Below are 15,015 nucleotides of genomic sequence, written 5' to 3'. Positions count from 1 at the left end.
ACCTTCAATGTGGCTCCCAGATCAAGATCCTTAACCCTAGGTTGATCCCAGTGTGGCGGAACCGGCTCGCTAAGGGATGACTTAAACTACGTTTTTTTCCCTTTTCTTTCAATGTTTTACTAAAAACGAAGTACCAGCTCGTGCTTTGGTCACACAAAGATTAGAGAGTCCAAAAAAGCTTAATGTTTTTGTTCCAAAAACACAAACTCCCTTTAAACTAACTTAGACTCAATAAACATTTTCACAGCTCTTCTTCAGTGACAGACTGCTGCCATCTACTGTAGATGCACAAAGGAGGAGGGATGTGCCCAGAATTCAGCTACTGAAATAAACATTTAACACTGAAACAACGCAGACAAAATTGTGATGATTTTCAGACAACTTCCATTAATTGATGTCATTTCGCTGGCTGTATATACCGACTGCTTTATTTGTTGGAGGGGTTTCTATTTCTGTTCAGATGATTTTAGTTAGTTTGGAAATTGCTGTTTGGTTTGGTTGAGGTCAACTAGTTTGTTGTATTTGGTTGAGTCATTTATTGTTGTTTGTCAAATTGTCTGTCTGAAATTGTCCGCAATAAATTCATTCATTCATTCTGCGACAAACTTCTCCAGCTCGCAGAAACATCAAGCGCGTGAATAAAAGAACTGAAGCAAAAAAGCGCAACGCAAGTGTTCCGCATGCGCAGTAGAGGACGCAATGACATCACAGGCCAGCATGCTCTGTGTTTACGGAAGTAAACATGATGGTAGCGCCAGTGCGCATCTAGCTATCTTTCCCAACTATAAAAATACATTATTTTCTAAATGATTAAACATCTAAAAAAGATTGTCAGGTATTAAAGTCATTGAGGTTGGATGAATGCGACATGGCCTTCCAGACACAGGTCGCATTCAGGACCACATAGCCAAGTGGCCTGGGTCGCATTGGAAAAGAAATCGGATCTGTGTTGTTCAGACAGCCATGAAAAGATTAGATCCAGGTCGCATGTGGGCAAAAAAAAAAAAATCGGATTTGGGTCACTTCAGGCCGCAGTGAACGGAGCCAAGGTCTCAGTGGTAAACAGATATTTTGGTACTTTTGTTACTGAATAGTTAAGTTAGTGAACTGCTTTGAGTTTAAAATATAATATGATTTTTTCAATAGGGTTAGTACACATCATAGGCAAAAATAGTAAGATTTTAATACTAAACATAACTTCTTCAGCCAAGAATTTTCATTTCGTTGCATGCCTACAAAGGAGCATTATTGCAGATCCTTCCTCCCTATAAAAGCTAATATAAAACTCAATGTTTGTATCCACTCTTGCAGATTTTGTGGTTTAGCCACAAAAACAGGTTTGCACATTTCTCTAAATCATGCTACACTGTTGCACAAGTCTTCCTTTTTTTTCATTAGTTTTTTTTTATTAACTAAATCACAGTAGTTGACAGTATTTACCAATCAACAGTAATTTCTCATGTTGCACAATCTCGTGTTTTTTGTTTCTTTGCATTTCTAACCCTTGTTTAAATCTACAGGCTTCCTATTATAATTAACTTTTCTGCGGGGGTGTAAATTTCTCCAATGAAGTACTGGACGATTGAGACTTTTCTATAACTTTTTTATTCTATTAGTTTATTAATCCAGCACTGTCTTTCTGTACCAATTGTACATCTTACTACTACCTACTTTTTAAAGTTCTTAAAGGGATTAAGTTACTGAAATTGTGGTTTAGAGCAACATACTAATCAACAGCTCTATTGGTCAAAAGAAAGAAAATGACTAAGATAGCCAACGTAAAAATATTTCATGTTTGTTCAAATGCTGCCAAAATGTTACTTTTATTTTCAGGTTCTCTTTTGTTCTTGTATCCCATCAGAATATTCTGTCCCTGATTTTTCAAAGCTTTGTTTGTTTGCCATCTGCGGTGTTCGGCCATTTTTCAAAGACCACAGGCCAAATCCTGCTGTGTGCAGGGCTGCACCGTGCATGTTCAAGGCGATATTTGGTTTACATAAAAACTGTGAACGATGCATTATCTGTTTAAAATAATTTCCAGTTGCCAAGGTTGCATATTCAGCATTAATAAGACATCCACGAGATGCTAAAAGCCAACAGGGATTATAGCAGCCAATATCCCAAAGCTCCCAGAGAGAGAAGGGAGGGATAATTACAGCAATCCAGTTTCCTGATTTAAATCAGACCCTAATCTACAATCATTCATTGAAATACAATTATTATCAGGTTTTTCTTAGTTTTATTACCAAATATACAAACTCAAGAATGTCCCTCAAAGGGCCTTTAAGGAGCACCTGGTTTAACCTTCTCAACCATAACATCTGTATCATCTGTAACATCTGTAACGGCATTAGCAGTGGCGGCTGGTGAAAAATATTTTTGGTGGGGCTGATATAGCCTAGTGTATGTCTCCAACTAATCCGGAATAAGAATTCAAATAAACAATTGGACAATACATACAATTTAACAGTAATGATTTAATTTACTATATAATAACAGTAACAGTGATGATTTGGGTCACTGTGACGGGGTTCTTTGGCCTCCAAGAATCCAGGCTCAGTCGGGTTACCGGTGTTGGTGATTTATTGTGCTCAAAAACTCAAAACAGGGTGCAAAAGAAACTAAACATATACAAGATCCTCTGGGCCTCAGCCTCCCTCCAGTTACCAGCAATGTAACAAAGAAACAGAAAACAAACATTGCCACTTTTCTTCCCACAGCCCTCATTAAATAGTTTAAGCCCCTACAGGCTGTCTTATTTCTGATTTCTTCTCATTAATCAGTTTTGTCCATATATTACCTCCACAAACAATTGATGTACAAAAACAAATAATTTTTACAACTTAATTCTTTTACACAGATTCATTGACTTATTCAATTACACCAAACTGGGTTTGAACCCAGCAAAGACGCAGCCAGACTGAAGATGACAAGTCCCCATAGCATAAACACGTACACACCCACACCCCCCACACACCCACACACACACACACACACACACACACACACACACACACACACACACACACACACACACACACACACACACACACACACACGGCTAACCCCACTGAAATATTAAGTGTGCACCCTCAATACTCCAGCAGGTAACCAGGAACAGCTTGTGTGTTTTAAGTTAATGGAGCTACTGGTCTCAGCGCGAGTGTATTGGTCCTCACAAACACAGTATAACAGGAATGTGTGTGTGGCGCGCAAAGTTAGAGAGGTTGTTTTAAGCGACGAGGTGGATTCGTCACAGTCACAATAACCATGACATGAAATGTTCATATCCTACAACAGGGATGTTCTTCTGGCAAACGGGTAGATAAATAAGGATCTCACCGAATTTGGTGGAAGCTGCATCTCGCTCGTTACATTCGCCATCTTCCCTCTAATTGTCTGCACCTGCGCTTGGGTTCAGAAGCCTGTTAAAGTGCAGTATTTTCAGCGCCCCAAGACCATAAAGTTCCGAGACGCTGATTGGCCATTAAATTCACCTAGCAATAGTACATGATTGACAGATTCTCTGCAAATGTGGGGCTGTCTGATCAGCGCCCCCAGAACAGAGACGGTAGGAGTCTGTCTGTGGAAATCCACAAATTAATGACAGTAGATAGGGAAATGTAGTTTATATAATTTGTTTTGCTTATAGGTACACACTCTAGAGAGTAAAACTGACATTTATGAGTTAATTTCTAAAAATATATTTTACGTTTCTCTCTTCTTATCAGGGAGGGCGGTGCCCCAGCACCCCCTATGGGCCGGCCGCCACTGGTCATTAGATTCCTGCCCTGCATGTTTTGGATTCTTAAAACGCACTTTGTTCACATTGTTGGTTGGTTAACAAAGTTCTGCAGTATTGATAGAGGATGTTTCGTTTGAATCAGGCATGATGACGCACAGAAACATGTAAAACATGCAGGGCAGTGTGTCCTGGGGAGCAGGGGCCAGAAACGCCGCTTTTAATGGCTGATTTAGAGAAAATTAAACAGGAGGCTTCAATCAGCATGTAAATATGAAACAGTTAGAATCATCAAGCTGCTTATTTAGTAAATGAAACAGCGCATGATTAGCATTTGGTCCAGGTCAGACTGTCTCTGGGTCTCCTCAGAAAGACATTTCTGCAGCTAATCTAAGTAGGTGAAAGATTCTGTTTGAAAAAAAAAACAAAGGAAAACATCCAACCTGTGTGTCCGATCTCTGGACCGGATGGTAATAATCCTCTCTGTCCAAGCAGCAGGCGCCACTTCTGCCCAGCAACCCGCAGCTCCAACGGCCCCAGCACCGCATAACTGCTTGGATCAGAACCGGAACCACGAGATCCTGAAGCTAAGACCCATCAGGGATCCCACTCCCCTCGTCGCAGATTGGCCGAACCCCCGCAGACGCTCGGCTCGCACGTGTTTACTCTTCCAGCTGTGTCAACAACACAAAGAGCAACACTGGGAAAAAATTAACTCGTTCCCAGAAGACAGAAGGTGAATTAGGAGAAGTTCTGTGAGCCGGTCCATTTCTGAAACCTTCAGGGTGAGTGTCAAACGTTCACATCAACGACACAGACTGCCAGCTGCTTTAAGACTCTAGGAAGGAGCTCAGGTAGAAAGCGAAAGCTTCAGATGAGGCAATAGAATGAAGGGAACTTCCTTATTACTCTAAACAGGAATTCACCACAAAATACCAGCAGTGGTCGGTCGGGTTTGCCAGCATTGTCTGGAGCGTAGAAATCCTGGTCATCACCAGCTGTCATAGGACTGGCACGACAGGAAGGAATCAGAAAAACCAACATGCTTTACTCCAGGAAATAAATAAGCGACGCATTAAAACACATTTGACCCAAACAGAAACACTAAATCTGCTGGTTTTATGCTCCAACTCAGCTCATTTCTTCTTCTTTTTTTTTTTTTTTACTGACAACAAACGAAAGATAAAAGGGGAAATATTTAGATTTTAAAGAAAAAATAAGTCTTCCTTTATTTCCATTCTCCTTCCCAGCAAGCAGTCCTCCTGATCCTTTGAATGTGTCCAGAAGGCCTCTAAGACATTTTATTTTCTAGATTTTCTGGTTGATTTAATTCATTTCTATATGGTCTAAATAACTAACAAGTGGCATCAAAACAAGAGATAAAACATGTCAATCATTAGACTAGCACTGAATGTTTCCCTGTATGAAAACACAGAAACAGAGCTGAGTTTATTAAAAACAGGAGCTGCATGTTTTTAGTCTGCTATATAATTAGAGCTTTGTACATGTCTATATGAAACATGAGCGTTCTAACACAGAGGAATAAAAAACATCTTTATTAGAGGGAAACACAAAATAAAATAATTCAACCTGACCAGAAAATACTACATAAATATTTTCAGCCTAAATCGCTGCTGTTTCTAGGGAATAAAAAAGGGAGAGAGTCGAACCGTATCGTGGAATCTGGGTCACCAGAATCCAAAACGCTAATGGTTTCAGTATCAGAGTCAAATAGGATCCAATTTTCAGGCTAAATAATGAGATGCCTGGTTTGGTTTCTTCTCCCCTGATCCTCTGCTTCACAGATAGCTTCAGTCCCTGACAGAACCACATGAAGGATCCAGCTCACATACAAAAGGCGGCAGACAGAATCTGCCCGTCTGAGTCGCCTCTAATAGCTTCTGGATTTATTCCCGGCTATTATTACAGCCAGCAGAGCGATTCAGGTTCTCCTCCCAGGTCCTGGCATTTAAAAAGCTTTCTCATGCCAACTGCAGCCGAGTGAGAAACACGTACAGCTTTGCTCCGAGGCAACCTGACAACGGTCACCACGGCAGGGAGCATGGTGGACTTTTTTTTTTTATCCAGACTCTCTTTAAATAGATTGTTTGCTGGGAAAAATCTGAGCACATCTTCAGTCATTAAGCATCTGTAAATGTATCCAAGGTAGCGTCTGATTTATGTTCAGTATGGTAACAAATGAGGGGCAATTGCAGGTTCTTTCATGTACTTTTCATAGTGTGGGCTGAAATTAGGATCATAAATCTGATGGATTTTCCATTTAACTAAATGCTTTCATCGTCTCTAATGTATCTGCATCAATTTTTTAGCTGATTAATAAAAAAACTAGAAAGAAGAAGGGAGCAGAGTTTGCCTCTTCAGCTCAGTTGGAGCTCTGCCGCTGTCTGTTATCTTCTGGCACACCTTCCCAGCCCCGACATCGTCTCCAGTGGGTTTCTGCCTCCCCAGATCACCTCTACATCCATCTGTACAGCTGCTGCCACCTCCCTTTCCAATTCCCCTGAGTTTAAACACACCTAGACCTATTGTTTGCAGCATGCTGATGAAGGTTCTCAGTCATCCAGGTCATAGTCATTCCGTAAAAATTCAAAAAATATCCACTGGACTTGGTTTTCAAGATTTGAAGACGTTTCGCCACCTCTCCAGGAAGCTTTCTCAATTCAAATGTCTCATTTGAAAACCAAGTCCAGTGGATATTTTTTGAATTTTTACGGAATATTGTTTGCAGCCAAATAGCTTTTTTTATGCCGCCTTGGCTAGAAGTACTCAATCTCTCGCTGTATTTTTAATTTCTTTACAGATACAGGAAGTCGTTTTATTTTTTATTTTTGTTCAAAAACTAAAATAAAAAAGCTTAACTTCAGGGGTTCATTATTTCTTGGCAAACTTTCCTCCAAGACGGCGGCTGCAGAGCGTCCTTGCCGAACATTATCAACGGCTCTGCAGACATCCGTTCATTTCCTTCACATCTCTGTGCATCGGAAGCTGTTTTATCACCAATATATTAAAAACTAGTTGGGGAAAGTTGTCTGAAGTCATTTAGGGTCACATCTTTTTTTTAGCTGGAGTTGAGTGCTCTCAGAGGAAATGAATCAGAAGTTTGTTTTTAAATGTTTGATTAATCCAGCTGACATGTTTCTGGCAGTTAAATATGAATATGAACTCATCAGGACTGCTGCACCACCCCGCCATTACCAAGCTTTTTATATCCACCGCAATTTATGAAACACTATCCCTTCACCCAGTGGACACATCTACATTAACACTTTCATACAGAAAATGAATGCTTTATGACAATTTTGCACAAAGCAATGAAAACACTCAGTCACAGCTTTGCTTAAATAAGATTGCAATTATTATTGGTTTTTAAGTAGAAAGTGTGGTTATGTAAAAATGAAGTGTTAAGAACAAAAACTTCATAAAGTTTCATTTCCTTTTAGCTTAGCTAAGACATTAGCCTATTATACATTGGATTTTCCAGAGACTTTTAGCACATAGCTGGTATTTCCTGACCCTCTCAGCATTTTGACCCAATTCTACTCAAATGAATATAGCTTCCTGTATAAAAGGTCCTGGGTTTGGGAAAGGCCTTTCATAGTAACTGCACACCAAAAATGGAAATCTAAATAAGTAATTTTTGATCAAATTAAGTGCATTTTTTCTCGAATTGAGGAGGTAAATGAGACACTTTGCCAATGCAACAAGAAAATTTACATTTAAAATAAGACAAAATATATTTTTTTTCTTCTTATTTCAAGTATATATTATCTAATTATCTTATTTCAGGAGTAAAAATACTCATTCCATTGGCAGATCATCTTATTTACCTGCTCAAATTAGGTGTAAATACACTTAATTTAAGACATTTTTTTTTACTTATTTCTAGATGTTTTTTGCAGTGTGTTAAAGACTCCACCATATTTAAAACAGGTTAAAAGATTACATGCAGTGCTTTTATGACCCAAATGGTGGGATGTGGTTATCCTCTGTCTGGCTTTGTTTGTTTGGCCTTTAGTTTGTTGTTAGCGCCATTGGACTAGATGGATGGTGCATTTTTTTGGCAAAACTTCCCCCTACGTCATTAGGCTGATTTAAACACATTTCTGGAGCCTTTTAGGGAAATGGAAACAGGAAACATGTTAAGATTCCTTTTTACCCTGATAATAATCTTAAAAAGCATCCTAGTTTCTAGGTTTCAAATTTTCTGATATGATGACTTTGAGATTTTCATTTGTTGTCATTTGTAATCATCAAAATTAAACAAAATAAACATCTGAAATATATGAGTTTGTATGTAATGTATGAATATAATATACAAGTTTCACTTTTTAAATGGAATTACTGAAATCAATCTACTTTTTCATGATATTCTAATTTTATGACCAGCACCTGTAGATGTTAGAACTGAACATTAAGCTTTGGAGCCCTATTTCTGAAACCTAACAGCACACAAACACACCACGGCTCAGGGTTTCACATGCACAGACACATTTGGTGCTTTTACAGTCTCCGACTTGCTGGTTTGATTAATTGCGGTTTCCGATTTGAAATTCAAGTACCGGTAAGTTTGAAACTCATAAAAAACAAACAGTTCAAATTACTCTTAGACAACCTGGAGAAACAGAAATACTCGCTTTAAAAGTGAAATATCCACATCTCGGTCTAAAACATGTCTAATAATGATGCTATATCACAGTGTGAATCACAAACGAGACATTTAATGGACGATGGAAGCACAACTGATGATCGGTGCATAGAGAAAGGAGGGGTAATTATCTAAAAATATCGAAAGGAAGATTAGAAAAATTAGGCCCTGAGAAATTAAGCGCTTTAGATCAAGACTAAACAGCAGGTAATAACAGAGTTATCATCATTAATCTGCAGGGAAAAAAAGAGGGCTTTCTTTGTCTTTAAGAGAAAAAGGAAAGAAATGAAATAAAGATTTGATCAAAGGTATGAATATTAAAGCCTTGTCTGTGGGGAGATGCTTGCCTGCCACCATGAGCGCAGACCCACAAACAAACAAGATTTACTTTAAAAAGGAACAGAAAGCAGGCGGCAAGGGGCAAACATCTGCTTCCAAGTGAAAAAAAAAACTTGCCTTAGATGGCGATAGATTTCTAAAACCCAGAGGGCATCAAAGCCATGCAAAATTCAAGAACCTTAAAGGCAGGCTGAGGTGAAAAGGTCAACTGATAACAAGGAAGGGATGCAAACAAGTCAGAACTTTAACCTCTGACCTGCAGAATGATCACACAGCGGCACAACCATTGCCTCTCACAAGGACTGCCAGAAACCATTTCACTGCTCCAGAGAACTGCAGATAATATCTGCTGTGTGTGACAGTGTAAACTAGAAACAATACCGGACAGAGCGGCAACCAGGGAGCCACCACCGTGCAACACACACACACTCCATCTCTGACTACTTTAAATAACAGGCTGCCTCATCGACAGGCGAAGGAATCAAACACCTGTTCAAAGTACAGCAGCACAAAACAATAAAAAAAGGAGATTGTTTAGATGTTTGTTGCTTAGAAACGCCGGAAATACCTGCAGATTTAATCATCTCTAACATGACAAACTAAACCACAACACTGAGCCGCACACTGACACAAACTCACCGACATATTTTCATAACATAAACACTTGCTTTGTCAATGACTACTTGATATAATGGGAGTGTTTGGGAATTTTTTTGTTTGTTTCTTTCAGATGGAGCGACAAACTGTTGGTTACACTCTGCATACATTAAAACGCACATCACAAAATATGACGTCCAATCTGACAGAAGCACCACAGGATAAACAGCGTAAAATGTTAATGTATGTCTGCAGATTAAGGAACCTTTTAGGTGAAAATCGGTAAAAACTCCGACACACATCCTCTACGTCAACAGATACTATACTGCTGCACATGAAAAGATGCACAAAACAAAAACAAAAAACTGATGTAGGTTCTGTTTAAGCTGAAAAACGCAGTAGCTCACACACACATTCCTGCGTCTGAAAGATGTAAAGCACACACAGCTTCAGAGAAATATGTCCACGCAACAAAAACAATGCAGGCAGACATTAAAATTTAATACCAGCTTACAGACACACAGCCATATCTCTGCAGAGCGGCGCCGGAGCTCACCAGGTCGTCCAGGATGGTGACGGGGAAATCAAACATGCACATTTTGACCGGCTGAGCGAGCGCTCTGTGCAGGCTGAACAGGGACCTGGCTTCCATGCCGCACGGTCAACACACCCTCGGCTGCGCGCGGCAAACATCCACTGCTGGGGAAATGGGGATGATCATGAAAAGAAGAAGAAGGGAGTCCCCCGAGCTGGGTGTTATATCACAGAGCCTCTCATTAAAAAAAACTGAATCCGACTGAGAGAAAGGAGAAGGAACACTTCCTTCACAACCGCTCATCTCCCACCCTCCCTCTTCCTCCTCGCCCTCCTTCAGCGGGGACCGTCTCAGCTGTCAGCAGCTGCTCTTTCCGTCTTCTGGGGGTTATTGCCCAACAGCTCAGAAACCTTCAGCTGCGCGTTTGCTCTCCGTCCAGCCTGAGATGCTGCGTCCACCAGTAAAAAGAAGAAAAACACTCCGACTGAAATGCAGCAGGTGCATGTAGGAATTCAGGTCTGCTTCATTATGCTGCGGCCATTTAATCAAGGGAGGAGGACCGGCTCTGTTCAGTCGCCTGTGTCAGCCCATTAAAGATGAAGCAGGAGCGAGTGCTTCTGAGGCTGGTGGAGGGATCCGCCCCCTCCTTCATCAATACCTCCAGGAAATTTGAAGGCTCATATTCAGACAAATGCATCAGACTTCATATTGAAAATTGTTTTCTTCTCCTTCTTATCTCCCGAGAGCCTCCAGTGGAGTCTGAAAACCCACAGAAAACCAGGCAGATCAATGTGTCAGACATTCCTATGCTGCATCAGTGCACACATGGATTTATTCCAGAAGTGTTGCTCCCTGCATCAAGAGCCAGAAACTCAAACAATAAATCCAACCTCTTAAAAAAAAAAAAGAGAGAGAGAGAGAGAGAGAGATGTGGAGTCGTTATTAAAGGTATGCATCTCATCAAGGCAATTCCTTTTCCACCTGCAGTTTCTGTGCCAAGAAACGCAGCAAAGCAATGGAAAAAAAGGAAGCAGAACAATCCAGAAGAAAGGCAACGGCCCAGAAATCCAGAAAGCTTAATTTTCCTTTGCTTAAAGCTTTTAAGAATCTGGAAGAAAGAAGCTGCTGAGTAACTGGTCGCTATGGTGACTTTCACTTTTGCTGGAAAGCAGAAAGGAGCCCACAGCATCACTTCTCTCGTGAGAAACAAAGACTTAAAGCCTAAAGCAAACTGTCATGGTGTGAAAAATGTAGAAATCTTAACATTTAAACAGCTGGACCTTCTGATCTCCATCAAAAACTTCAGTGTTTCATAACAGAAACTACAACTTAAAGAAAACCTTTAGTTAGACAGTAGAAAGTGAATGTGACTGTAATGTAGGAAGTAAAGGAGGAGAAGCAAACGCTGAGAAACAGGTCGCCATGGTGATTCCCATCTCTTTATACCTCTGTCTTTCAGCAAACAGAAATGCAAAATACACATAAACTAGAAAAGCACTCAGAGAGCACAGACCTCCACCAAGAAGCACATTTTGCCCCATGTTGTGACTTAAACTTAAACTCACACATGATCCGGATCATTACCAAATTGATCTAATAATTATTTTTGTTTAGAGCGTCTACCTCCTCCTATTTGATTTTTTGCACGTTTATGTTTTTACTACTCGCTTTAATACAATTTGTGTGTTTTTACAAGTTGGATTTTATATATTTATTTCCTTAATATATTGTGTATAAAAATCTCCAGTATTTCCTTGCTAATCTATTTGTGTTTTCAATCCATGATCTCCCCTGGAACTGACTATCGATTATTAATTTTAAAAAATTAGTAAATAAAATTGCATGAATGGTTGGCGAACATCAGCCAAAAACAAGTGTAATACAACTTCCAGTCCAGTAGATGTCGCTGCGGATGTGTTGATGCACACTGCCTTGTGTCACAAGCATTTCTACTGCCGAGTCATTCAAAAACAAAACATGGAGGAGAAAATATTGCAAATCATCACAATAATTCAAGTATCGTGATGCATCGTGATAGAATCGCATCGTGGCCTGTGAATCGTGATTCGCATCGAATCGTGACTCCTTTGGCAATACCCACCCCTAGTGGTAAATCCAACTAATAAACAGTTTTTACATTTATTTGCCCAATATTTGTCTTTTACCTTTAGGTTTGTTTCATTATTTCTTTTCTTTTATGTCCTGCAAAGCATTTCAGATTAGCTTTTGTATGAATGAATAAACATGTTTTTTAAACTCGGGCTCAAACAAATAATTGGCTTAATAATGGAAAACCAACTACTGTAGTAATCATAGCTAATTTAGTAGTTTAGAGACACTAAAACAAGCTTTAAGCTGAGATAGCAACCCATTTAGATCAGTAATTATACCAAAATTATAAATAAATATATATATCTAAATATTTTTGCATGATAAAAAACTTCAGCCTTCATTTGCTCGCCTCCAATATCCCCAATGCTTTTCTACGCCCTAAGAGAGATACTGCACTATTAAAAACATGAGGCTTCTCCCCAGCGGCAAAGCTTTTAGCAAGAACACCTACGGGTGTTTTCTTTTTAAGATTTGTTTTTTATCATGTCTGCAGTTTTGAACCTGAAGGCCTAAGCATATGTAGGTCAGACACCTTTTAACCCAAATGGCTTAATGATGACAGAAAAGGAAGTACAGGTTTTTGATGGGGTTTTTCTTTGCAACTTTTTCTGAGCTGCATTTGCACTTTGTTACTGGAAACCTCTGAGGTTTTATCTGTTTTTACTTTAGCACTACTTTGGTTTTCAATCATGATCTTACAGAACTCTTTTAGCATCGACATGTAATGTAATTATTAGCCGTTTGTGGTTAAATATGCATAACAAAAAGGAACATTTGTGGCTTTTCTTTCTTTCTTGCACTCTAAGCTAATATTTGCATCTTTACAGGACAGTTGGTTTGAATAATTTAAGCATGTTCTCGCTCTGAGTTCAAGCTCTCGGTCTTGAAGAATTCAGAAAACAAAGGCTTATCTCAGCCTTCCTTCAGATGCAAATGATGCTCGTCGTGTAGATTTAAAAGTACTCCGGCGAGTGGAGGTTAAATGCCACTGCTTTAGGAGAGGAGGAAAAAAACAAAAAACACAGAGGGACGTAGGAGGGAGAAGACAGAGTGAAGCAGCAGCTGAAGGGAGAGAGCGAGAGGCTCTGAGACACCACTGGGAACTGCTTTCAGATGCAGAGGCCGTCCCACGGCTGAATGCTGCGAGAGAGCCGCTGTCATGGAAACACAGAGGCAAAGCCGGCTCTTCGTTGGGCTGCGTCAGATCCCTCCCCCTCCTCCACAGATCCCCAGCAGCTAGGACAGGAAGCCAGAAACTGACCTGCAGGTCCGCTTCCTGGCCTCAGAAAGACGAAGTGTCTGGAATCAGAACATCTATTCTGCTTTAAAACTTCCTTTGCACAAATCTCAGCTCATGTTACTGCAGAAAGGTTTAATATTACACCATTCACTTCCCTCCAGAGGTACCATCTATGTATATCCTTGTTAAACACCACCACATCTCAGCCGGATCATCCGCAACAGACCAGAACCCTGATGTGACTTCAGAAAGCATCTATGGGAGGAAAACAGGCCACCTTAAATCAGGGAAATCACACCAACGTGAGGAATAACTGATGAAACCATTAGAAAAAGACAGAGATAAAGGAAACTTGGTAAGAAAAAGCGACACATCAGCAGGGGGACATAAAGGTTTAACAATCTATAGTATAGGAAGACATTATAGATGAAAATACAAGACTGGCAAGAGCAGGTAAAAAAAAAACCCTGATAGGAAGGTTTATGGACTGATGAGACAAAGAAGAAAATTCACTGAATCACAAAATGTCAACCTTTGAAGAGAGGTTCATCTATGAACACCGTAGAGGTAGCGTCTTGTGATATTTTTTTGCACAGACTGGTTCATTTCCACAGAAAATGTAAGAAATGGAAGCAGAATCCATTAAGAAGTCTATAAAATGTCAGAGATCCATCATCATCATCATTATAATCATCCTGCATCATCATCACTGGGGGAAAACAGGTAGAAGGTTTTCAACTGACAATTCAATAGCTAGACCTAAACCCTTAAAGGGAATGTAAGAATAAGAAATACGAATCAGAAACAAACCCAAGAAACACAGAAGAAGAATATAAAACCCTGGTAATGTCAGCAGGGCACAAACCTGTCGTACAAATGGACTAAAGTCAAATACCAAGAAACCTAAATGTTTTAGCATCTGTGCAACTTCAAATATATTAACATTTAAACTAAAGCTGAAACAATCAGTCGGATTCATCGATTATTGAAATGATCATAAACTAATTTAGTAATCGATTAATCGTTAACTGGAGTATAGAGACTCTTAAACATGCCTTTAGCTGACAGAGGGACCCACTTAGAGCAGCTGTTGTACCAAAATTGTAAAAAAAAAAAAATCTGTAAACATTTTGGAAGAGAAGATTAAGTCCAGGAAAAGATGAAGATTTACCCAGTTCATAAAACACCTATGGGGCGAGGCACAACACCCAAGAAAAAGGGCTGTTAAATGACAGGCACCCCCTAGTGGTGACAGACGAAGATCGCGGCAACAAATCATCACAGCAAATAGAAAGAAAAAAAACAAAACTAATCAGCAGCAATAGTGAGCATTTGGAAATCAGCCTCCACTTCTTCCTGCTTACAGAAAAAGCAATAAAACAGGTAAAGCCAGCAGCTGCAGGAACGTAGAGAGCAGCAGGTTCAATCCTATTTACTCTCAATACTGTAGTGAAGATGCTTTGTTGTTTTTATTATGTTTATTACAGGAAGATGCTTTCCTACTGGAGATTAAATCCCATTAAGATACATTTTCCTGCAGCAAAGACAATCAAAGCAATCCCTTCATTTATGAATAGAATGTTTATCATCTTTCCCATATAGTAACAGATATTTTCCTTTAATTGGACTACTTTAAGATGGCTTTAAAACACATAAAAGATGTATGCTTTAACTGCGTAAAACTAGAGTTTTTATATGAAAGTGTTCAAAGGGGAATATTGCAAACAGATATTTAGTAAACTGCTTTCCGTTACGCACAACAAGATAAGGTTGCTGTTTTAGAA

General features: G+C 39.6%; 1 protein-coding gene across 3 annotated transcripts in view; it reads right to left on the bottom strand.

The window, feature by feature from the left end:
- LOC119797460 (ral guanine nucleotide dissociation stimulator-like) overlaps window positions 1–15,015 on the bottom strand; it is a 52,516-nt gene that overhangs the window by 31,012 nt on the left and 6,489 nt on the right. The window contains exon 1 of one of the 3 annotated variants that reach the window (XM_038306534.1): window positions 9,901–10,108. The exons of 1 other annotated variant lie outside the window; for it this stretch is intronic. In XM_038306534.1, the coding sequence (XP_038162462.1) occupies window positions 9,901–9,996 (96 nt within the window). In that variant the 5' untranslated portion in view covers window positions 9,997–10,108. Of the gene's footprint in view, window positions 1–4,185; window positions 4,590–9,900; window positions 10,109–15,015 lie in introns of those variants that run through there. One more of the 3 variants, XM_038306533.1, reaches the window with a different exon arrangement.

Source organism: Cyprinodon tularosa, unplaced genomic scaffold (genome assembly GCF_016077235.1).
Source record: "Cyprinodon tularosa strain WSP-4 unplaced genomic scaffold, ASM1607723v1 ctg583, whole genome shotgun sequence".
In the NCBI taxonomy this organism is placed as follows: Eukaryota; Metazoa; Chordata; class Actinopteri; order Cyprinodontiformes; family Cyprinodontidae; genus Cyprinodon; species Cyprinodon tularosa.
The sequence above is the reverse complement of the archived record's forward strand: the minus strand, read 5'-3'. Positions and strand labels throughout refer to the sequence as shown.